This window comes from Dama dama, chromosome 22, assembly GCF_033118175.1.
Source record: "Dama dama isolate Ldn47 chromosome 22, ASM3311817v1, whole genome shotgun sequence".
Taxonomy (NCBI): Eukaryota; Metazoa; Chordata; class Mammalia; order Artiodactyla; family Cervidae; genus Dama; species Dama dama.
In genome coordinates, this window is record NC_083702.1 from 10,323,918 (window position 1) to 10,347,730 (window position 23,813).

A 23,813-nucleotide genomic window follows, 5' to 3' on the forward strand; every position below is an offset into this window, starting at 1 on the left:
AGGTGACCAGGGCCCATGACTCCATTCATCCACACTCGCCCATCCCCCTTGTGAGGCCTCCCCACTGGTCTCATTTTCCATCCACGCCCCGGGAAAGCCCCAGCAGATACCTGGCCGACTGACACTGTGTCTGCCGTGTCCCCCTGAGCCACTAGAGCAGTGATTACATCTTATCCACTGACCGTGCCAGGCACCATTCTAAGCGCTTCACAAAGGTTAACTCATCCAATCCTCCTAACGACCCAAAGAGATAGGCACCCTCACTAGCCACACTCACAGATAGGGAAACTGAGGCCCGGGGGCTTAGGAAGTAGCTCACAGGAGCTGTGCCTGGAACCCAGGCTGTCAGCTCCAGGCTGTGCCCTTGGCCTCCCTGCTGGCTGCCCCTTCAGAGAGGTGATGCAGTCTGACGGTTCGAAGGGGGCACATGGAGTGACAGCTGACCCCTCTCTCTCCAAGCTCCCAATCCTGCCTGAGGATCCCACTGGCGTCCCTGCCCGGGAACCATACATGCAAACCTAATAAGCAGGAAACCACCCCTCTCCTTGGCCACTGTGGGCCCTACCCACCTCTCACAGGCTCTTGCACCCCTCCCGTTCTCAGGACGAGCACAGATTTCATTGTCCAAACAGGGACACTCTGATGACGACAAGGGCCACTATTAATAACCCCACTAGGATCACAGGTGTGGACCAAAGCTGTCCAGGAGAAGCAAAGACGTGGAATGCTAGCGTGGCACTACCCGCTGGGTCCCTCCCCTTGGCCCTGGCAGAACAGGGCCTGGAATGGCCAGGCACCCTTAACACTCTCCCCATTTGGGGCCTTGGGTCCGCCTGACCCAGTATCTGTCCCGTCTTTCCCCAAATAAAGGTTTAATTCAAGCGGTGAAGGGTCACAGGGGAGGGAGAATACAAAAGGCTCCACAGAGCAGAAAGCCTGGGAGGCAGCGGGGAAAGTGGAGTCTTCTGAACTTGATGGATCTGAGTCCAAATCTCACTTCTTCCCCACACACCACGGGGCCTTGAGTAAGCCTCTTCTCAGCCTCAGTTTTCCATCTGTACATGGGGACAGCAGTGCTCATCCAAAGAACTGCTGTGAGGAGTCAGTGCCGTAACGGCAATGTCGGTGAACTATGTTGCCCCCCTCCGTGATCAGGGAGGCAGGAGAGGGGGCATCGAGGGGAGAGAGGGTCTGAGGCCACTGCAAAGAGCCTGGCTCCATCTGGGTTTGTGTTTATTCAATACAGGCCCAGCGCCCAGGCCTCCCCAGGAAAGTGGCTGAGGCAGGGGAATAAAATAAATAAAAGCTGCGGAGGTGAGTGTGGACTGGGGTGGGGCCAGCCTAAGGAGAGGCGAGGGTACACATGAACGCTGGCCCCCAGCTCGGCTGGCCACCTGCAGGCCCCCCGACTCCCGGCAGGCTCGGGGTGGGGCCAGCGGAGATGCCCACGAGCAATGAGTCCTGGAATTCTGCCACCTCCGACCCCTCTTCCTTTCTGCCCTCTTTCTCCTCCCTAAGGCAGGTTGGGAGACCAAGGTCTCCGGCTGGCTGGGGAGCTGGGGGTGGGGGATGAGGGGTGGAGGTGGAGGGGGCCACGGCCCCGGAGCCCATCCTGGGTGGGCCACCCGGGTTCGCTGTGCAGGACAGAGCAGCCGGGAGGCATGCGCCCCAAGCCAGCAGGCCTTTATGCGCCGCACACCCTGTCGTGCGGCTGCGTCCTCCCGCTCACCCTGCCCCCCGGACCCACACCCCGAGGGGGCACTCAGGAGTTACACCAGCTCCCGCCCTTGTCCAGGGGCCCGGCAGCCCCTCGCGAATCCCTGGGCGGCTCCCCGGCGGCCGTGTCCTCCTCGTCTTCGTCCTCCTCATCCTCGCCGTCCGTGAACTCGTCCTGGCTGAGGCCGTAGGCCAGCGTGGTGTGCGCCAGGTCCACCTCAATGGGGAAGACGTCGGCGTCACGCAGCACCGCGTAGCAGTCGTTGTAGTACTTGGACATGGTGGACACGAAGCGCTGCAGCTGGAACACGATGTCCTGGACTGGGGCAGGAGGGGCAGGCGGACGGCGCCGGTGGGCCAGGCTGCCTGTGCGCAGGACCTGACCAACCCTGCCACCCTTGGGCTTCCCTTTTATGCACCTCACTGCCCCCTGGCACCATGGGAGGGGGCCAGGCCAGCCAGGGCTGCCCAGCCCTGAGCAGAACCCAGGCCTCCCCGCTCCCAGTTCAGGGAGTGGAGAGAACTGCCGGGGCAGGGGTGGGTGTGGGGATGATGGGACTACACCCCATGGAGTCCACGGAACACAGCCAGTCCCATCCTGGCCAGGCTCTGGGAAGCTCCCATCTCGGGTCTGACTCAGAGCCAGTCTGCCACGGGCTGTCCCTGGGAGCTCTGGTGAGTGTTGGACCTCTCGGAAATGGGGAGGAGGATGGCATCGGGCTGGCCCGAGGCTGAGCGCAGCCCGCAGCCCCTCACCGTGTTTCTGGTCGAGCAGCTCCATCTTCTCCAGCACGTCCTTGCGCATCTGGGAGAAGCGGGCGCGGGCCTCCTGACGGCAACGCAGGATCAGGCGGTACTCGTAGTTGCCTGTGCTCACACGGTATAGTGGTTCCCCGAGGGCCTGGGCCCGGGGGAAGCACGTCAGGGACCCTGGGCAGGCGGGGGTGGGGGTGGCGGCAGGGAGGCTGCAGAGAACCCGCCAGCTTGCAGCCCCCCGCCACACAGCACTTTTCAAAGCTGCCACTGTTCCCCGTTTCTGAGACGCCTGCAGTTGCTAGAAGTGCTTAGGGATGGCTTTGTGAAAAACAAAACAAAAAAACCCAGACTCTTGCCACATTAAATGAGTGTTGAGTCATAGAGGGACCCCGCTATCAAAAATATTAAAAAGTAACAAGTAAAAAAAACCAGCTCTCAGGAGTGAGAGGAAAGGCATTCTTTTTTTCCTGCAGGAGCCTCACCAAGTCTGGAGGGCTGCTGGTCTGGGAGCAGGTGGTGGAGATGGTTCCACAGCAAAAATGGCCAGCACTTGGGCGGCCTGCAGAGGCCAGGAAAGGGAGGGAAGGACAGCCCCCAGATCTCCACAAACAGGAGCCTGGCCAAGCCCCCAGGCCTCTCCTGGGCGGGCCCGCCCCACCCCGTGTCTCTGGCAGGCCCAGGACGCTCTTGGGGCCCTGTGAGGCGGGCAGGGAGAGGTGTGTGCGCCCCGAGCCACTCCAGTGCCAGGGCCGTGCTCCCCCGCCCCACTCACAATGCAGCTGTACTCCTCGTCGTCCATCTCCTTGACCTTCAGGCAGTAGGACTGTGGGACGGGTGAGGCCAGGCTGTCAGGGGGCTGCACCGCCTGGGTGCTCACCCTGACGGCCCCAGTTCCTCCCGTGCCACCCTGGAGCCCTCGGCCACCCAGAGGATCAGCCGTGCCAGGCCTTGTGGGCCCTGCGCACCCTGAGCTGGAACGAGCTGAGACGCGTCGGGCAGAGGCTGGCCCCTTGCTCGGGCTGGCCCTTGCCCTGGAGGCTCAAGGTAGTGAAGGCACTCATCTGGGATGATGGCAAGGGCCTGCAAGCCCAGACTTTACACTCAACTCCCAAGAGATGCTCTGGGCTAAAGGATTCCAGGATCCAAAGAACTTGAGGAAGCCCCTGAAGACCCACGTTACACACAGGTCTATCGAAGGCTCTGACAAGTCCTGAAGCAAAGGACCTGGGCCTGCTAGGTGGAATATTTTTCCTCAACTCTTTTGACCACAGAATTATCATTTGAACATAAGACTCATGAACATCCACGTTATAACCAGTAACCTAGACTGATCCATTGTTAAAAAAGTGACTGAAAAAAATTCCCATGGGGTCAGAGTGGGTCCCGAGTGAGGGCTCCACCCACCCCAGGGATCCTCTGAAGAGTCAAGGCAGGGCCTAGGCTGCTGCCTGATCCCCGAGCACCTCCCAAGGCCCCTGGTCCCACGTCCGCAGTCAAGTGTCACCAAGGTCCTGGCCCTGACTTGCTGGCCGTCAAGCAGCTGACTTAGGAGGAACAAACCTCCAGGTGGGCTCTGACCGCAGCAGACCAGGCCCACCCCCCACCCCCCAACCAAGAGGCTGGGGCCCACTCACCAGGTACTCGAACTTCACATCCAGGTACTTCTTGATGGTGAGGCGAGTGTCCGGGATGGCTTTGTTGAGGTACGTGTTCAGGTCTGTCAGCATCTGGAAGGGGAGGTGGGGTGGACGCTTAGGCCCCCGTGGGCAAGGGCGGGTGAAGGCTGGCTAGGGTGACAAGGAATGGCACTGATGTGTCCACCCTTCTAGTGAACTCAGGTGTCAGAGCTAAAGGGTGCTCGCAGACCGCCCTGTCCATTCCAAGGAGGAGAAGACAGCCCAGGCCAAGGGTGGAGCCAGGGCCAGAAACCAGCCTGGAGGTCAGTGCTGAGGCCGTGGAGGAGGAAGGACTCAGCCGTGGTCAGCTGTAGCAGCCCACCCCCAAACCAGCCCCTAGATGCTGCAACTCCAGAACAGGACACTCTCCGCTGGCCACACTGCCCCTCCCCGCTCACCTACAGACCCATGCACGCTCCACGTGACCTACCGGCTTGATGGTCTTCAGGAGCCGGATGCCAAACTTCTCGATGCTGCGGTGGGCATCGGCGAATTTCACAAAAGCCTCACTCGCAGCGGGCTGGGGCTCCCGCACCCCGATCACAGAGAACACGTCCCCAAAGGCTGCGTGACAAGTTTGTCCTGAAGGCCGCCCCTACTTGACCCCTTAACGGAGAAGCCAGGGATTTGTTGGGGAGAAGCAAGGTGGGGGGCGTGGCGGGTCGGAGGTCGAGGTCCGCCGGTGGTCTACATCCCAGGGAGGTGGGGCTAAACCTCAAGAAAGGTGGATCTATACCCCTAAGAGTTGGCCCTGTATCCCCAAGGAAGGTGGGTCTACATCCAAGGAGCTGACTTCGTTCCCTGAAGTGACCAGACCATGGCGGGGAAGACTGGGTCAAAGCAGAGGAGGTAAAACCGTCTGGGAGCAGAGTACTGGTCTGGGAATCTGGTCCTAAGGTCAACCCTCCCCCGAAGGAGCTGGGTTACTGCTGCTTCTACCTGGGCTTTGTTTTCCCAGCTGTAAAATGGGGTTAACTGAAGCTAACAAACTTGTAGGAAACACGATCAGGAACAAGCAAAGGGCTCGTACATTGTAAGCGGCAGTATAGACAGACAGGACACGGCCTGCACGAGGAACGTCTGCACCCCACAGAAGCCTAGCTGGTCGAGAGGCTCCCCGCTGGCCCCATTACCATCACACCCCCAAATCTGCCTGAGGTCAGATGCTGCAGGGTCTGCCTGAGCCTGGGCAGCAGAAAGGCCCCGGAGAGGAGCTTGCCCTCACCCTCCCCGTGGGGGTGTAGGGAGGTGCTGAGCCCAGAGCGCAGGGTTTTTTCCAGGGTCATGCAGCAGGTTCAGGGCATCCTTACCCCGGTGCGTCTGTGACAGCTCATAAAAGGCCCGGAGGAGGTTCTTAGTGTGTTCCGTCATCCCTGTGGGAGAGACCCAAAACGAGAGGGACAGGGGCACACGCTGGGGACCACGCTGGCCCAGGACACAGCCTCCAAACCCCCACCCCACCCCTGAGGCCCACACCGTCCCTGAGGTTCACTTTTCTCATTAGGTTTATATGTGCAGTTCTTTTTTACAGGCACGGGTCACTTTTATAATCAGAAAAAGCATGTCTTTAGATTTTCTTCCTTTAAGAATTTTTAATGACCACGATCCTAGAATTGTGTGGGCTGGCACCCTGCCCCCACCGCCATCACGTTTAGAGCGGGGCTCCGGAGCTCCAGCCGGGGGAGAACCAGGGCCAGGTACTTCCCCTGCAGTGCCCACCCACCCAGGGCTGCTGGCCCTGGGTGGGTGTGCCTGCCCACCTTTATACAGCTCAGCAGTCCGCTCCAGCTCCTCAAGCCTCTTGACGAGCCCATCTGTGGGGATCAGAGAGCCAGGGGTGAGGGGAGAGACCCAGGATCACTGGAGCCAGGCTTGGGAGGGGCAAGGTGGCCCCCAGAGGAGAACCAGGAACAGCATGGGGCAGGGTGCCAGGGACGGGGACTTGGCACCAGGGTCGGCTGGGCTCACAGGTGTTTTGTGACGAGCCCGGTACATCCAGACAAGGAGGGCAGCAGGGCGACCCTCAGCAGGCTCCTGTGATAAGCACCACCCCAGGAGGCTGGGACACACGGAAGGGGCAGAAAGGTGACAAGGATGCGGGTGCTTCCAGACGTGAGGAGTGAAAACCGGATTGGGCCCTCCCCAAGGCCATGCTGCCCACGGGCCAGTGGAAGGCAAGCCCCTGCCTAGCAGTCAAGGACCTGGCCAGGACTTCCAACACACACCCTGCCGATGGCCAAGAAGCAAGGCAGTCAGAGACAAGCAGGAGAGACGGGACGCATCAACATGAGTCTTAAGGCAGGCTCCAGGCAGCCTGCCACCACTGGGCAGCTAAGAAGGGAGTGCAGTCTGGGAGGGGAGAGCGTGCACTGGGGCGGGCCTTGGTGACCATCTTCGATGGCTTCACAGGTGTTTATTCTGCACCCACTATGTGCCAGACCCTGTGTTGGGCCAGGGGATGACCTTGGTGAATGAAATCTGAGTGGTGCTTTCCAGGCTCCTGGTCTAGCGGTGACAGTGGCCAGGCCACGGCCGGCAGGGGCAATAAGGGCTGTCAGGGGAGGGATGGGGGCAGCTGCTGCACCTCCAGGGCTCAAGATAGGAACAAGTGGATGGCCAGGGCCGGGGCTGCATTCCAGATCAGGGTGGGGCGGGGCTCCGGCCAGCAGCGATCACCACTCTCCTCCATTCTGATAGGGGTGAGGCCACACCCACCTCCCCACCAGGAGCACGGGCAGCAAATGTGGGGCAGGGTCCATGTCGGTGGCTTCCTGGCCCAGAGCCTCCTAGGACAGGGCCTGGACTTACTGAAGCCCTCCACCCAGCTCAGCCCTTTCTCCACATGAGCTTTTTGGGACAGATGACTTCCCCCATCTTATAGGGACAACCAAGGTTCAGAGAGGTAAAGAAACTTGCCTCAAGGCACACAGCGAGGGCTGTGCAGGCCAGGGTGCCCTCTGCCCCCCTCCCCAGTTTCCTGTGCTGACCTGGGCCAGGGTTTTCTGAGTGGGAGGAGAGAAAGAGGGTTGTAGAAGCCGGGTCTGGATTCTTAAATCTGGGCAGAGAAGGCAGTCATGTGTCAGGCTGTCAGGGAGGAAGGTTTGGGTTCTGGGGCTTGGTGGGGTGCACCTCAGAGGTCTTTAGGAGGCTTCAGCCACTGGGCTGGCCTCCAGGCCCCAGCTCCCCAGAGCCCTGGCACCCAGCCAGCCTGGCAGCGAAGGAGCCACGTAAGCACCGTGCTGTTGTTTTTAGCTGGGTCATGGGACATCATGACAGCTTCAATTTTAGAAACCCTATTTAAGGCTGGGGAAATTGCAAGGTTTGGGGGGGAAAAAACACAACAACCAGTTCTAATTTCATCTCGACGCATGGTAACTACAGTAACAGGGATTTATAGGCACCAAGAAGCTGGAAATAGCAGCCGCCACTTTTGTACACCCTCTGGAACAAGCTCAGACCCCACCCCCAACGTCCCAGCCAATAAAGCCCAGTGCACCCAGCTGAGCCTACAGTTTATATCAGTATTTATATCTGTCCCCACACGTACACAGCAGAGCTGCTGCTATTTATAAACTCAGGCTGGTGACGGCAGGAGCGGGACTGAGTGTTTCACTGGTCCCCCCCGCCCTGGGGAGAGCGCGTGTGCACACGCATGGGTGGGTGTGAACGTGTGGGGAGAGAGCGTGTGTGCACAGGCATGTGTGGGTGTGAATGTGCGTGTACTTGGTTTTCCCTGCTGCGGGAGGAGAGCGCGGCCACCTCCAGGTCTGAGCAGGAACTGCTGGGACGCGGGCAGCAGCACCACCTCCTGGAGAGAGGCGGGGGGGCCGGGTAAGCAGCCGGGGAGCAGCCGGGACATGCCGGGCTGACGAGAGGGCACAGGGTGGAACTGGGGCTGGGGTGGGGGGAGGCCTGGCTGTGTGAGAGCAGCTGGGGGGCAGTGGCGAAGGCACCAGCTTGGGGAGCTTGGCAGGAGACACCTCCTCCCACCATGAGTCTCTCATCTGTGACTTGGGCCTGTCTGTGAACACTTGCTGGAGGGCAGGGGGACATTGGCTATAAGAGGCCTTCACTGTGCACTGTGGGTGCTCTGTGGGAGCTTGGAGAGGCCTCCAGGGAGGCAAAGAGATGGTGAGTATCAGCCCCACCAGCAGAGGCCCGGCCCAGGCCAGCGGGACACACACAGGTCTGGTGGGCAGCCGTGGTGCCCCTTCCCCGGAGGTCTGGGCCTGAGTCCCCTGGGACCAGAGGTAGGGGGGTGGGAGAAGGAGACTCACCATTGCACAGGATGGCCCGGCTCAGGCCCAGAGCATCTGCTGTCCCTGAGCTCATGTTCTCGACCAGCCGATGCTTCACCTTCTTCAACACTGCGATCAGGTGAGAAAAGGACTTGTGACTTAGAGTCTGGGCCCCCGGGGCCAACCCCATTCCATCACGACTCACTGGGAGCAACAGCAGGGGCCGAACTGGGGTTTGGGGTGGGGGTGACTATGAAGTAGGGAGGGTCCTGGCAGGGGGTGGGGGGGGTTCTGGGCTCCCTGCTCTTTTCACTCTTTACTTGACAGAGGTATTGGGAGCCTAGAAGGGATAAATATCTAAGGTGCTTAACTGAGGGTCTGGCACTCAAAGTGGCTATCGACTCCCACTGAGATCCAGAGCTGCCGAGGCCTGACACTGGCCGACGGGCCCACCAGGGAGAACCCCCTCCTCTGTCTCTCCTCCACACCCAGGAGCAGAAGCACCGTCCATGACAAGTGGCCCCAGGCTCCAGACTCAGTTACTGCATATGTGGTCAAATAGTCTTTCCAATGGGAGACTAAAACAAAAGGGTTTTAGAGGAAGAACTTCCGGGACAGACTTGACCTGCCCTTAGCCTCTTTTCTTAAAAACCAGAAGGCAACTGTGGCCCAAGGGTGGAGGAAAAGGGTGCTGGGCCCCAGAGCCAAGAGATCTGGGTGGGCCTTCACCCAGAGGGAAGGGCCTCCCTGGGTCCCGAGCTCTGATGTGCAATGAGGCGGCTGGTCCAGAGGACCTTGAAGCTACCATCCAGCTTCTGAGCCTGGAAGCTTCTACAGAACCAAGGCCCAGCCCCCTGAGCAGGAGATAATGTGTCCCAGGGCATGCTGTGGGCTGAAGGGCTGGCCTCTGCCCCAAACCTGAGGGCCAGTCCAGACCCTAAGGCTTTCTGGTAGCAGGTGGGCAGAAGAGGCCAGGGTTGAGTGGGGTGTGCAGGTGGGCAGGCGGTACCAGGCAGGGCTGGGCTGCCCTCCCCTTTCAGAGTGGTGACGGACTGGGCCTAGTGAGCTGGAGGGCTGCCCTACAAAGGATAAGCCTACGGCAGGAAGGCACCAGAGGCGGCGGTCAGGGGAGGTAGGGGAGTGAAACATTAGGCAGGGAGAAACCAGAGACAGGTTCCGGGGACCAGCTGCAAGGGGAGCACCCCTGGGTCCTCCCAGGGGCTTTGGATCGGCTTGGTCAGAAGGGTCAGAGGGCACAGCCAGGTGACCACTGACGCACCGCCACATGGAGACAGAGTGGGAGCCTGTGGGGCCCCGGACGCCGCTGCCCCGGCCCCGCTTACCAATGTCCAGGGACATGCCCTGCTTGGGGTCGGCCTGCAGCTTGTTGTAGTGGATGGTCACCTCCCCCTGGAACAGCAGGACAGCAGAGCTGGGACGGGCCCCGGGCTCCAGCCCCTTCCCTGAGGAGGCCTGTCTGCCCTGGCGTCTGTGGTCATCAAAGAACCCTGAGCCCTGAGAAAGGGCTCCTTCTCCTCTCTCCACCCACCAGGCCGCAGACAATCAGCAGGGACAGGGCAGACAGGGCCCCTGGGGTCACAGAGCTCACAGCCCGGCGGTCTGTGACACTGTGTGCCCCCGCCCTCCCCCATGCCACGGCCACACCGCAGACCTCTGCCGGGTCACTTCCCCTGTCGCTCAGAGGGCCTCCTAAACCAGCCCCCTTCTCAGGAGTCCCGCCGTTCACCCCACAAACACATCTGAGCACCTTCTCTGTGTCGGGTGCTGGTGGTGCTAGGGAGCAGGTACGAGGGCAGCCCCAGCCCCCCAGAGCCCGAGGCCAGCAAGAGAGGCTGATGCAATTCGTGGAATTATACCAATCGCAGTCCAGTGACTGGACGAGAAGTAGCTGGCCTCCCTCGAGAAGGCTGCCCTGACCACATGAGGCCACCACGGTCAGTCTCATGCTTGAAATCTTAAGACCCTTGAACTGGGGGCTGAATTCATTCAGATACAAAACAGGATTTCAAAACTGCATCCTGAAGGGAAACCAAAGTGAGCTGAGGCCGTGAGTCAGGGGTGGGTGCAAAATGCTGCCTCGCAGGGTGCTCAGGGCCGCTGCGGAGCGCGGCTATTGGGGAGGAAGGAGCACCAAGGCGGGACCAGATCTGGGCTCTGCTCCAGCCGTGCGACCGTAAGCAGCTCCTTCCCTCCCGCTGGGCACTGATAAGACAGGTGCCCGGATCTCTGCCAAACGTCGGGGCTGGGGAGTCCCCAGGCAATGGGAAGGCCATGAGCACCTGCCAAGAGCTCCTATTCTCATGGGTAATGTGAGAGGCTGGCGCGAGACAGGCTTGGGAGGACAAGGAGGGTTCTGGTGGCTAGAGACAGGGGGGATGAGAAGAGGGATCCAGAGGTGGAGCACATGCACCCCAGCTCTGTATCAGAATGAAACATGGCCTGCCACCTCCCATGTTGTGCTCCTCTGCCCAACAGGAAATGCCCAGGACAGTAAACTCCAGACCAGACGGAGCAGAACAAAGGGGAGAAGGTGGAAGCCGTGGATCCGGGCCTAAGGTAAGAAAGACGGACCGTCAGGGATACTGGTACCAGGCCTTTAAGACACAGAGGGAGGGAGGGAAGTGAGGGAAGGTTTGGCTGGATGGGGTGAGGGAGCCCAAACACTCAACCAAGCTCAACGGGCAGCTGGGCGCTTGACTCTCAGAGTGTTAAATCATCCTGAGGCTTTGTGCCTTCTTCACTGTTTTGGTTTCACAAGAGCTACCAGCAGCAAAAATCTCCAAAAACATGGCAGAAGGGCTGTATGCTTTTGGGTGTGGCGAGAGTGCTGTCTGTCATTCAGGGAGAGAGGGGCTCTGCAGGGAAAGGCCTTGGCCTGGAGCAGGGCGGGGGAAGCAGAAAATAGGCAGCATGCAGTCTGGTCTGCTGAATAGGACACCAGCAGCTGGACACGGAGCTGCCCTGGGGCCCAGAGGGGTCCCTGGGTGGATCTGTGAGCCCAGGAGGACCCACAGGACTGAAAGTTCCTACAGGGAATGGCGGGTGGGGTGCCTTTTTCTCTCTTACACCTTCTTGGGCCCAGCACGGCTCAGAAGACATTTCCTGGATGTCTACTGACCCAGGTAGGTTCACTGTGGACTTCTAGCTTCAGCTCCAGCCCTGACTGTGGACATGCTGGCTCGCCCCAAGGTGTGGTTCTGAGTCTGACAGCTCCCCTGGGAGCTCGAGGGCAGGACCTTTGAGTCATGGTGCCCACTCTCTCACCAGGGCCCAGGGCAAGTCCTGGAGTGTAATCAGCATCTCCCAAATGAGCCTGGGGGAAACTGAGGGAGCTGGGATGTGACAGACCCTGAGGCGCTGAGGAGGGATCTGGAGGGATCTGCAGGCCCGCCGGGGCCTCAGGCAGGCTGGAGGTCTCAGAAGGGCCAGTGTGCCCATTCCCGCAGCAGCCTTACCTTCACCTCCTGAATCATCTTGGCCACCTCCACCTTAGTTTTTCCTTTGATTGATCTGCCATTGACCCCTGTGATCTCATCGCCAGCTGCCACAGTGCCGTCCAGCGCAGCGGGCGTGTTGTCAAACACCTGTGGGTGTGGAAGGGGATGGGCGGGAGGAAAGGAAAGCTGGGAAGAAAGCTGGCGGCAGGCGGGCATCCCCTCCACCCCGACCAGCACCAGCTCTGTCCTGGTCTCTACTCTCTGTCCCTTACATGGCGAGGAGAAGGGCAAGGAGAGAGAGCACCCCAACAGCCAGAAATGAATGACCCACATTCTTGGGGGAAAGGGAAGGAGGACAGGAAGTAAATGTGACTGATGAGACGTCCCTTTTCTGATATCAACTGCACCCAACCTTAAACACCCACTGGAGGCTTTGTTCCTCCAAAGTAATTTCTTTAGATTTTCCAACAACGCTGCTCAGGGCTGACTCAGAGCGCCAAAGCACCACTGATCAATTCCTGCAACCTCACTGCAGTCCCCAAGGAGCAAGGGCCGCCCCCACATGAGCCCCTTCTCCTAAAGTTACCCCGTCCAGGGAGTCTGTGCTCACTGGCCCAATGTGGCTGAATGTGTTTGTTAAAAGGACAGAGATAGGGGGAGATACTCAGGGTGAGCAGGCGACAAAAGTGTGTGCTGTTGAGTCCCACAGCCCCATAGGCCCTGTGGGGCCCCAGAACACCGGCAGCCAGGCTTACCTGGAGCCTGGAGCCTCAGGAGCCTGGAGAGGGGACCCCACCCAACAGCTCTCAGCAAAGGCCTCTCTCTGTGGGCACTGGGAGGCTGGCTGACGCCCCACAGTGGAACCTACCAGCTGACTCTGCCACCACACAGAACTGTGAAACCTGTCGTGACTGAGGGCTCGCTCTTAGGTATAAAGACGGGTGGGGAATACTGGGCCCTTGAAAAAGTGTCCCATGCGAAAAACACTGAAACGTTTAAACAGAAAAAAGACCCACAGGAAACAGGAACAAAGCAGGGACAATAATATGAAATATTATGAAAATAAATGGAATAATATGAAATATGTTTCTATTTATATAATATGGAATATTTATATAATATTCGTATATAATATAAATATATTTCAGATATATTCATCTTATATATATGAAAATAAAAAGAAAACTACAATTAACACACAGAGATCTGAGAAACAAGAACAGGACGATGTAAAAGGATCATTTCGAAAATAGGAAAGATCTCATAGAAACACAAAACATAATTGAAATGGAAAAATGCCAAAGGAACTTCGGAAACCAAGCAGAGGGAAGCAAAAAAGATGGTCAGAAAACAAGAAAGGGAATATTAAAAGATCAATGGAGGAAGCCCAGAGTTTAACCAACAGGAAGCCCAGAGTTTAACCAATAGGAAGCTCAGAGTTTAACCAACAGGAGTCCGAAAGAGGGAACAGAGAGCAGGACAGCATCAGAGATATTACATGAGATGCAGAAAAGAAAGACATGGGGTCTCCAATGAACCTTCCCCTTGAGGTTCCAGCACAATAGACAGAGAAAGGATCATGCCAAGAGCCATCATCATGATACTTCAGAATGCCAGGGACAAAAAGAAGTGCCCAAGAGTTTTGATGGACCAAGAATAAAACACGTTACTGCAAATAAAGGATCACAAATAAGATTGGCATCACCAGACAGGACAACTATGCTGATGGCAAAAGACAGTGAAACAACACCAACCAATTTCTAAACAAAAATTATTTTCAACCTTGAGGTTCGTTCTTGAATTTAAGCCACTCAAGTGTTAATTGAAAGGAATATGGGAATAACAACAACAACAACAAAAACAGAATGAGACACTTACAGAGACACAAGTTCTCAAAAAATTTACTGCCCTAGCAGCCTTTCTCAGAAACCTACAGGAAACATGTTCCACCAACAAGGGGGAAGTAAGCCAAGAAAGAGGGATCCTGGAGATGAGGGAATCCAACCCACCAGAGGGGAGGGAAGGGGTGGTTCAAAGAGGAAAGACCAGCGGTGGAAGACAGAAAGCTGATGAGAAATGTTTGAGGTAAATGTACTGAAAACACAAGGAGAATGCAAATGGAAAAAAAAAGAAAAAAAAAGAAATTACTTGTTTTAAAAAAAGAAGATTGAGTTAAGAAAAGAAATACAGGCTTTCTCAAAAAATTAAACACAGAGTTAGCATATGACCCAGAAATTCCGCTCCAGATTTATATCCAAAAGAAATGGAAACATATGTCCACACAGAAACTGGACATGAATGTTTATAGCAGTGTTATTCACAACAGCCAAAAGGTACAAACAACGCAAATGTCCATGAACAGATGAATGGATAAACAAATGGTGGTCTAGCCATTACAATGGGATGCTATTCAGCCATGAAAAGAAGGAAGTACTGAAACGGGCTGCAACGTGAATGAACTTCAGTGCGACATGATCACTCAAGGGCATGGGTGGTTGTCTGGGTGATGAGACAGTTCTGAAACCAGAGATGGTAGCTGCATTCCGTGAGCGCACTAAAATACCACTGAGTTGTTATATTTTAAAACCATTATTGTATGCTATGTGAATTTCACCACAATAAAAATATTTTTTGAAAAAGTACAAACACAGAAGACCATTAAGCTCGGTACATAAAACCTTAACTATGCTCTGAGCTCTCTGAGGTGGAAGGGCCTCTGTTTTCTTGCTTTCTTAACTCTAGTGTCTACAAAATACCCTGGCCAGGCCCTGAGAAAATATTTCCTGAACATGATACCTATTGCACTGACACAGACTGAATCAAAATTGACAAGATATCCATGCTAGGAAGATGGAGTGAGAGGAAACAGTGGTGTGGGAAGAAAGTTAAATTCTCCTCTCCTTGGCTGAGAGAAGCTGATAGATGTTTACAAGGGACAGATCAAGAAGTAACAGGATAAGCATCACTGAGAAAAATGGGACCTCTGACCTGAATCTATAGCTAAAAGGGTGGGAAGCAGTGTTGCTTCTGGGATTGGGGTGGAGGCAGGCCTGGGAAGGGGGAAGGGAGGCAAGATGGGGTTGAGCAGGGAATTGCTTATTTGACATTGGCCTTTTAGTACTCTTGACTTGTTGAAAGCAAGTCAGAGAGTCTTTGATTAAAAATAAAACTGAATTTTGAAAAAAGATCAATTCTACTATTTATAATCATGGTTCATACTAAGGACAAACCTGGTCCTCAGCAGAGAGTGGGGATGGAGGGGGAGGTGGCACAGGAGGCTGAACATGTAGATTTTGAGGAGGTCAGGCCTGGGGGAGGCCTCCCTAATACCTCCTGGGTCAGAGAAGGCCAAAAGGCTTGTAAAGGCCACATCCTGAGCGGACAAGACCAGATGCAGGGATCTCCATCTTCAGGGCCTTAGAAGTGACTCTTCTGCAAGATCCTAAGAAAGACTGTTTCTCATCTGCCACCAATGGCTATTTAGCTGAGAAGGTTAGAACAGAACAGAGTCCAGGTCAAGTTGATGTCTATGGGAGCAAGCTTCCTTCCAAGACTGCAGAAAGATCACTGACTCTGACCAGCCCCACAGTAAAGAAGGCCAGTCCTCACTTGTGAGTCACGGTTGACAGAACATCACCAGGGAAGCTCCTGTGCAACAAGGACCACAGACTTGCCCAGTACCGCTGGCAGATCATCTGGGAGAGTGAACTGTCATAAAAATAGAAACAGCTAAAAAAAAAAAAAAAAGAAACAGCTGCCATTGAGGGAGTGCTGCTTAAGGGCCAGGAACTATGGGATGTCATTGTTGAGTTTACTCTTCACAGCAACCCAAAGATGCTTGGACCTATGTATTTTACATCCCCAATTTCCAGGTAACAAAACTGAAGCCCAGAAAGTTTAACAAGCTAATAAGCAGGGAAGCTTGCATTTAAACTCAGGCCATTCATAGTCTTTTAGTCTTTCTACTATGCTTCACACTTGTGTTAGTACCAAAGGTTGATGGTTTTGTTGATTCATTGACAACACTGTTATTGAAGGTTCACTCTTTGCCAGGCATTGTACGAGGTGCTGACTGTAGTGAGAGAGCAAACTGGGATCCTGCCCTCATAGTGCAGAGAGTCTGGAAAAGTGGCTAGATACAGAATTAGTGAGCAAATCCAAGGGTGCAGATGGTGGTAAGTGCTGAGAAGGAAAAACAGATTGAAATGACAGAAAAACAAAGGCAGACCTACTGAGAGGGGGTGTTCGGGGAAGCCCCTCAAAAGAATGAGAAAGAGCCAGCCTTACAGAGTGGAGGAATGAAGCTTTGTCATGTCCAAGTAGGGAGGTGGTTTTCCCCCTCCAGCACCTCCCTCCCACCTCCAAAGCACTCAATACCTGAACAATATACAGGCAGGGACAGTACTGGGCTCCTCCTCCAATGCTGATCCCGATCAGGTTCTGAGCATCCTTCTGCAGGGTCACCTTCCCAGGCACAGTAGGGATTCCACTAGAAAGAGAAGCACGTGCAGTTGAGTTTCCTGGAAGAAGGATGACTGGAGGGTATGGGGCTGGAGACAGGCTCTCCAAAACCCCCAAGAGCCTCCTAGCGCTGCACGTGCTACAGAAGGAAGCGCTTTCTCTTTTGGCCAAAAAGGCAGCATTTTGTCACTTTGTGCTGGAACACTGCAGAGCTCTTGGACCCATGCTAATGGGGGCTCAAACCCCAAGTTGGCCATTTATCAGCTGTGGGTCTTGGATAAGCAAGTCACCCTCTCTGCATCTCAGTTTCCTCATTCATAAAATCATATAGATAAAAAAAAAAATGGCCACTTTAAAAGTACATGGAAGCCACTTAACACCAACTCAATCAAGAGTAGGTACTCAAAAAAATAGGTCCCCCTTCCCCGTTCTTCATTCTCCCTCTAAGAGTTGAGTCAGACTCTATTCTTGTCACCTTCTCAGCTACATAAATCATAGGCCACCACCTCCAGGAAGTCTTCTCCTGTTAAACTATGCATCACCCATCTCTCAATTGTTATACTCAATTACCTCTCAATTTTCACTATACATTAGCATTTATTTATGTTTTGTGGCAAATACTCTCATTTATTCTCTTATTCACTTGACAAACATTTGCTGGCAACCTACAGATGTTGAGCACCATCAGTGCTGAGGACACAGAAAGGCACTGCATTCAGTCCCTGCTCTGAGGGAGGATATATTCTAATAAGGAAACTAACTTAAATTTTGAAAATCTCTCCCACTAATCATTTATGTTGGGAAGGAAGGTATGTTTATGATATTCCTATTCATCCTTCAAAACCTAGCTCAACTGCCACCTCTTCTGTGAAAGAAAGAAAGAAAGTGAAGTTGTTCAGTCGTGTCCGACTCTTTGCGACCCCATGGACTGTAGCCTGCTAGGCTTCTCTGTCTATGGGATTCTCCAGGCAAGAATACTGGAGTGGACTGCCATTTCCTTCTCCAATTCTAACAAGAAGACTAACTTAATTTTTGAAAATCTGCCCCACTAATCATTTATGCTACAAAGGAAGGTGTGTTTATGAAGTTCCTATTCATTCTTCACAACCTGGCTCAATTGCCACCTCTTCTGTGACGCCTTCCCTGAATACCCCAGCAGAGGCACTGCTCAGCTGGCTGGGTTCTCCTTGTAGCCATGTCATTCTCCATTAGGGCCCTTATGGCCCTGAATTGCAATTATCTATCAATATGTCCACAGCTCCCTACAGATGGTGAGCTCCTGGAAGGGCAGGATTCATTGCAGCTTCTAAGCTTACGCTGAGAAGCAAGGGTCTATGGAACTCGGAAGTCCAGGGATTTAGGGGGCTTTGGGGTTCCTGCACTCGTGGGGCTTGGGGTAACAACATACTCACAGTTTATCCTCTTCGATGTCATAATCCAAGTCTGCAAACATGGTTCCGAGAGTTTCAGTGGGCTGGCTGACTGCCCAGTACGGCACGGGAATGGGGAACTGGATCCGGAAGAGAAAAGAGGGCAGGGCTTAGGAAACCAAAGTGCCGAAATGCCAACCCCAACCCCGGCTATCAGCGAGAGCCAGGCCCTCCTCCTCCCCTTCGGATGATGGGGGGCTGTCCCGGGGTGGGGGGTGGGTAGGTGATTCTTACTAGGTACAGAGGGGGACTCCAGGCCAGGGCGGGGGGCTCAGATCCCAGAGCCCGCCCCACGGGTCTCCAGGTCCTCGGGAGCTGCCTCTATCGCTCACCGGAAACGTCAGTCCCACAGACGGGTCCGGGCCAGGCTGGCACCTGAACCCACCTGCCGTTCCACCTGTCCGTGGCCGCGACTGTCGCGTCACTTCCGGCGGAACACGGAAGTCCCGCCTTCCTGCCCTGGGTATTTGCCCCGATCCCTGCAAGCAACACTTCCCTCCCAGCCTCCCGGGGATCCCAGCACCAGGAAAGAGAATAAGTATTGACGGAAGCTCCCCCTTAGCATGAAACAGCGGAAACAGAGTAAAGGTCTGGAGAGGCCGACGGCGCTCAACCCCTCCCCTTGCCCTATGGCCGCCGCCATCTTGGTAAGGGCAGGGTTCTTCCCAGCTTCCTTAGCGGGACGCAGGGGACCAAGACGCCTGGCTGGTTGCCGTAGCAACGGAAGCATCCTCAGGCGGAGGGACCTCCAGCGAAGTTCAGTGGACTACAAACCTCAACAGGTTCCCTTTAACATTTTCAGCACCCCGTGGTAGGGTGCTGTGACTCCTACTAGAATGACTGTCCTGGCTGGAAGGATGCTTCGAGATGCCAGTCTAATCTGAGTTTTGCAGGTCAGGAAACTAAGTGCCAGTAAGGGGAAGAGATTTTGTCGAGAGCCTCCCACAGTTGGAGTAAGATCCAGATCGACCCTGAGACACCTGCCCCCTAGTCCAGTGTCTTTCTAACACCTGCACGCCTGTGGTCAGTGGCTCTGCGATGGACAGGTTGGATTCCCTTCCTTCCCCTTTACACACCTCCTTTCTCCAAACGCAAACTAAGAGCACCGGGGCAGATGCTTTCTATGATATTTAGTAAAAGACTCCTCACACTCCCTCTCCTCCCTTAGTCCTGGGGAGCAGCACCCTTGGGGTCCCACTGAAGGTCACAGCCCTTGTGTACCTGCAGTTCCGGAAATGCCATCAGTGCTTCCCAGCCAACAAGTCCAAATCTCCTCTCCCCACCAACCTCTGCTGCAGTACTGTGTATAGTAAGTTCCCTGGAGGGGTCGGCACTCCCAGAGCCCCAGCCCTAGCATCTGCCTCATCCAGGAAGCATAGGACCAGGCCTGTCCAGATTCCTCCAGGGGCAGTGGAGGAAGGAGAGATGCAGAAGGGTGATTATCCACATATCCCATGGCCTGATAGGAGCCCCACCCTCTCCTTTGGGAGCTATCTGAGCATTGGCAGTTGTGCAGAGTACCACAATAGCAATGACTTTTCCATGTACCCACGGCTCCACCATTAAGATCACTTTCACAGGATTTCAAAGTTCACCTTGATCCTATGAGAGAAGAACAAGTACTGTCAGCCACATTGTGCAGGTAAGGAAACTGAGGCTCGGAGAGGCACTTCCCCTCGTCTCCCAGGTGGTTGGTAGCAGAGCTAGAGCTGGTATTTCCAAGTCCTATTTGCAGGCCAGAATTTCGATTCTAAAAATAGCAGTCTCCAAAGACAGATTATTTAACGTGAACTGTGGTTCTTTCACCTTACAGTAGTCCTAGCTCTTTCCCAGATGCTGCCATCTTGGAGCTAGGGGATCTTGGGTGAGTCACTACCTGACTCTGAGTTCAGTAGACTGGGGACAGTGGTTCTCCCAAAGGTACTTGTGAAGGTCAAGATAAAAAGGAGAAACAGGGACTTCCCTGGTGGTCCAGTGGCTAAGACTCTGCACTTCCAATACAGGGGACCTGGGTTCGATCCCTGGTCAGGGAACTAGATCCCACATGCCACAACTAAGACCCTATACAACCAAATAAATTAAAATATTTTTTTAAAAAAAGGAGAAACAGATGTGAGTGCTTTGGAAACAATTCACATGACAGATGTCACTCAAGTCTCTTGACTTCCCCCTACCCCTGGCCAACCCACTTCAGTCCCTCTTCCCAAGGGAGGACAAAATGCCCAGCCTCCTCTCTCTTCTTCCTTGACTTCCCTGTCTCCCAGGCCTAGCTCTAATCCACCTCTCACAGACTGCCTTACCAGACAGTCCTGGCTCACAGATCTTGTCTCTTTTTCTGAGCCTCTGAAACAGTTGTTATTTGGATCAAACATAGTTATTTGGCAATTAACTATGTATCATCTTGTTAAATCTGGTCATGGCTTCCCTGAGTCAATTCTATGTTGATTGACTTATCACATGTTTGTATTTGGCCTGGGGAGTTTTATTCCCCTTTAAAAGGGGGGCTTAGGGCTCATGTCTTGACAAACCATAAACTTCTCTCCCTATCTCTCTCCTTCCTGAGTTCCCTTTCTGTCCTGACTTTATAATCCCTGGCACATCCCCCCTTCCATAGGATGCCAGGAAGCCATCAACAGGTGTCACTGTGACAAACTTGAAAAAGAAAATCAGGGTGCTTTGTAACACATGTTCATGTGAAAATGCGATGACTCACTTTATATTTGTCAGTGGATGGTTCTCCTGGGTCTGGCCACACAGCATGGGAACCTGTTCCAGCCAATTCACGGGGTCAGATTGGGACCATGAATTCATCTGAAGGGAAAGAAAGTGTGAGTACCTTGTTCCATTGCTATGGTAAGCACTTCTTGTCTTTCCAGCTGGACAGGAAGTCCCTGGGGGCAGATCTTGTCCTTCTCTGTATCTCCCACAGAGCCTGGCGCAGCACTTGGCTGCAGACGATGTGCTGGAATCGTAGCTGTGGTTTTTCATGTGAGATGGGATGTTCTTCGGGCCCTGTAGGAGAGGGCTGGGATGGGCAGAGAGGGAGAGTGATGATGAGGACCTGAACCTGGATGGTGGCAGTGGCCAAGCTTCCTTCACAGGGCTGGAATCACCAGACTGAGTCTAGGTCCTGAATTTGAAATGTGTGTTTTTAATAAGCAGCAGCATCCACACACAGAGGCTTTACCACAGACCACAGCTCTCCCAGTCCAAGATGGTCCCAACTTAGATCCGAGCTCTCTGGTTTCAGAGCTTGGAGTTCTCAGGCACACCAACCTTTGGCTCTGAGATGATACCTGGAGAATGGGTGTGATGACCCCCCCCCCCAAGATAGAAGCTATGAAGATGAAGATGAAACAGCAGAAACAAGCATGAAAATGCCTTAAGAGTGATTCACTTGGCACAGACATCAGAGGTTTTTATTGTTATTCCTCATTATGACCATTTTGCCCAACTACTTCAGAGGGTTACTCAGGCTCCTGCATCAGACTCGCCTGGGAAATATGTCATATGCAGGCTTCCAGGCTCTGTCCCAAGGAAAGGGGGGACCCTGAAGGTTGCATTTTCACAATGTTTCGTAGGTGGCTTCAATGCCTCCTGCAGTTTGAGGACCACCAAGTCACAGGCTCAGAATGGACTGTGTCTGTGCATCCTCAGGGTGGATCTATTCAGCTACACCAATGATCCCTGCCCTGGGGGCCTTGCCATCTAGAGGGGTTTCTGCCCTGGCCAAAGGCCAGTGAAGGGTTCCTGGAAGAACTGACATCTTAGCTGAGTGCTGAAGGAGGTGCTGGTGGGACCCAGGTCGAGAAAAGCAGCAGAGTGACCCAGGCAGAGGACATAGCTGTTGCAGGCTACAGGGGGTACAAGGCATAGTCCCCCATCCTCAAAGAATCACAGTGACAAGTGAAGGCAGTGACAGGCGTGATGAGACTACCACCAAGTCCTCACCAGAGGACGGGAGGAACTGCCCCTCCCTCTTCTGCTATTCCAGAGACCATCCAGGTAGGTGGGTGACCTCTGGCCCAGCCTTGCCCTGAAAGGTGTATGAATCTAGGCAAGTCCTCTCTGGGTCTAGGTCTCCTCCATGATTCTGTCTTTCAAGTTCTGAGCCTCAGATTCAATCCGGGAAAAGCCTACCCCTAACAACCCCATTGGAGGAGGAGAAAGGGACGACAGAGGAGGAAGTTGTTAGAGAGCATCACCGACTCGATGGACATGAGTTTGAACAAGCTCCGGGAGTTGGTGATGGACAGGGAGGCCTGGCGAGCTGCAGTCCGTGGGGTCTCAAAGATTCGGACACGATTGAACAACTGAACTGAACTGAACATCCTCATATTCCTGGGGATGTGCTGCCGCCCAGTGGCCATTGGGAGAAAAACTTCCTGGAGAACCAGAACCCCTATTCTACCATTCCTGTCAGTGTCACTGCCCCGCCTAGTTCAGGGCTGGCTGTCGGGGCGGCGGGGGGCGGGGGGAGTCTTTGTAGTCTGTGGGGAATGGGTGCAGAGCTGTGCCCGATGTGCCCACTCCTCAGTGTTGCCATGGCCCCAGCTCCAAGGCCTGACTCCTCACTGACTCACCGCTGGCATCATGGGCCTGTGGAAAGGTCAAGAAACCAAGGGTGGGTGGAATTGGATTCAGTTCATCAGCAGCGTAGAGATCTAGAGGATGGGCTTTAAAAGCAAACAGATGATTGCGGTATTACTAATAGCCAACGTATATTGGGCATCTCCACATCAGGGGACAAGAAAAGCAAGGTCCTGCCCTGCCAGAGCTCACATGAGTGGGAGAAGCAGGCATTGGCCCCAGTGACATCACCTACTTCAGAGCGCGGAGGGGGTCCCCAAAATAAAAGGGGAGCCCAGTGGGAAGGGGCTTGACTGCAGACTCGTGGGAGCTGGTGGGTGGGCAGGACAGAGCATTGGCTCCACGGCAGCTGTGTAACCCTGGAAATGTCCCTTGACCTCTCTCAGCCTTAAAAAGGGTAAAATGTGTATCATAAGAGCCCAAGTGTTGATTTCAAATTTGAGTCCATGACCAGGACTCTCCCTGCCCAAACCCCTCCAAGGTCTTCCCATCACAGAATAAACCTCTGGTCCTTACCTAGAGAGCTGGGTCTGGCTGCTTCTCCCTCTTCACATTCTGCTCCAGAGCCTCTGGCGGCTTGTGTTCCTGGAACATGCTGGGATGTTTCCACCTCAGGGCCTTTACTCCTGTAGCTCCCTCTGTCTGGAACACTCTTCCCCCAGGTATGCTCACTCCTCATTTCATCCATGTCTCTATGTCCTTGTTAGTTTCTCCAGGAAGCCCTCCAGGGGCACCAGCTAAACCACAGCCCTTAGCTCTTCTCTTTCAGAACACCAGCTCATCTCCCACCTGGACCCAGAGCACAGTTTGGCTTACCCATGTGTTTGCTTGTCAACTGGCTTCTTGTCTTTTTTCTCCAAGCTGCAAGTTCCTGGAGGGCGGGAACCTGGCCTGTTTAGGTCACACCTCTCTCACCAACACGGAGCATGGTCTGGCATGTAGTACATTCAGTGAAGACCCGGTGAATGAATGAATCACTGTGTCATCCAGAGCAGGAACCCAGAGACCAGGCCGTGGTTAGAGATCATAGAGGCCTCCGATTTCAGAATCAGGACCCCAGACACTGTCAGCCTGGCACTGGGGGGCACGGGAACTAGCCGATGAGGGACAGAGCTGTTAGATCTGTGTGCCGGAGGGCACGGGCTACCAGCTGCGGCAGATTGAGGGAGCCAGGGAGGCCTGTCGTTGGGGGGAGAGGGGAGAGGCGGCATTGCCTCCCCCTCCTTGAGTCTGAAGCATGTGGGGGTGGGGATTGGGAAGCCATCTGATGGGGGCCAGGGACGGGAAACCCTGGCTTCCCCCCCAGGGACGGGAAACCCTCTCCCATCAGGGCAGCTGTGGGTGAGGAGGGAATCAGCGTTGCTCCAAGGCATTTGCATTCTTCCAGAAGCCTTTCTCTAGCTTTGATGGCACTGTGGCCTTCATTCCTTGGGTACCTCTCTCCTCTCTTCTCAGCTGCCTCCTCTAGTTGGCCGCCCCTGGCTAGAG

The 23,813-nt window shown here is 54.7% G+C and overlaps 1 protein-coding gene and 1 non-coding gene across 3 annotated transcripts; one reads left to right on the plus strand and one right to left on the minus strand.

Moving 5' to 3' along the window:
• Window positions 1-1,211: 1,211 nt before the first annotated feature.
• PICK1 (protein interacting with PRKCA 1) lies at window positions 1,212-18,221 on the minus strand. 2 transcript variants are annotated; one of them, XM_061124574.1, is made up of 13 exons: window positions 17,970-18,221; window positions 17,718-17,815; window positions 16,222-16,333; window positions 11,863-11,991; window positions 9,730-9,796; window positions 8,426-8,515; window positions 5,909-5,962; window positions 5,459-5,521; window positions 4,579-4,712; window positions 4,107-4,199; window positions 3,245-3,295; window positions 2,473-2,617; window positions 1,212-2,037 (listed from the first exon to the last, which is right to left on the minus strand). In XM_061124574.1, the coding sequence occupies exons 2-13, from the start codon at window positions 17,756-17,758 to the stop codon at window positions 1,763-1,765; spliced, it is 1,254 nt and encodes a 417-aa protein (XP_060980557.1). In that variant the 5' UTR covers window positions 17,759-17,815; window positions 17,970-18,221; the 3' UTR covers window positions 1,212-1,762. The 2 variants fall into 2 exon arrangements, with proteins under 2 accessions (XP_060980557.1, XP_060980558.1); XM_061124575.1 differs by having other exon boundaries at window positions 18,068-18,186.
• Window positions 18,222-19,695: 1,474 nt separating this feature from the next.
• Window positions 19,696-19,768, plus strand: TRNAG-UCC (transfer RNA glycine (anticodon UCC)). The gene has a single exon. It is a non-coding gene; the product is annotated as a tRNA-Gly (tRNA).
• The last annotated feature ends 4,045 nt before the right edge of the window (window positions 19,769-23,813 follow it).

Excerpts from the sequence above, each read along its gene's own strand:
- PICK1 (XM_061124574.1), bottom strand. The coding sequence starts at position 17,758 with ATGTTTGCAGACTTGGATTATGACATCGAAGAGGATAAACT. Across the intron at positions 16,334-17,717 it reads GACATCGAAGAGGATAAACT|TGGAATCCCTACTGTGCCTG; the intron begins GTGAGTATGTTG and ends TTCTCTTTCTAG. Across the intron at positions 4,200-4,578 it reads TCCTGAAGACCATCAAGCCG|ATGCTGACAGACCTGAACAC; the intron begins GTAGGTCACGTG and ends CTCCCCTTCCAG.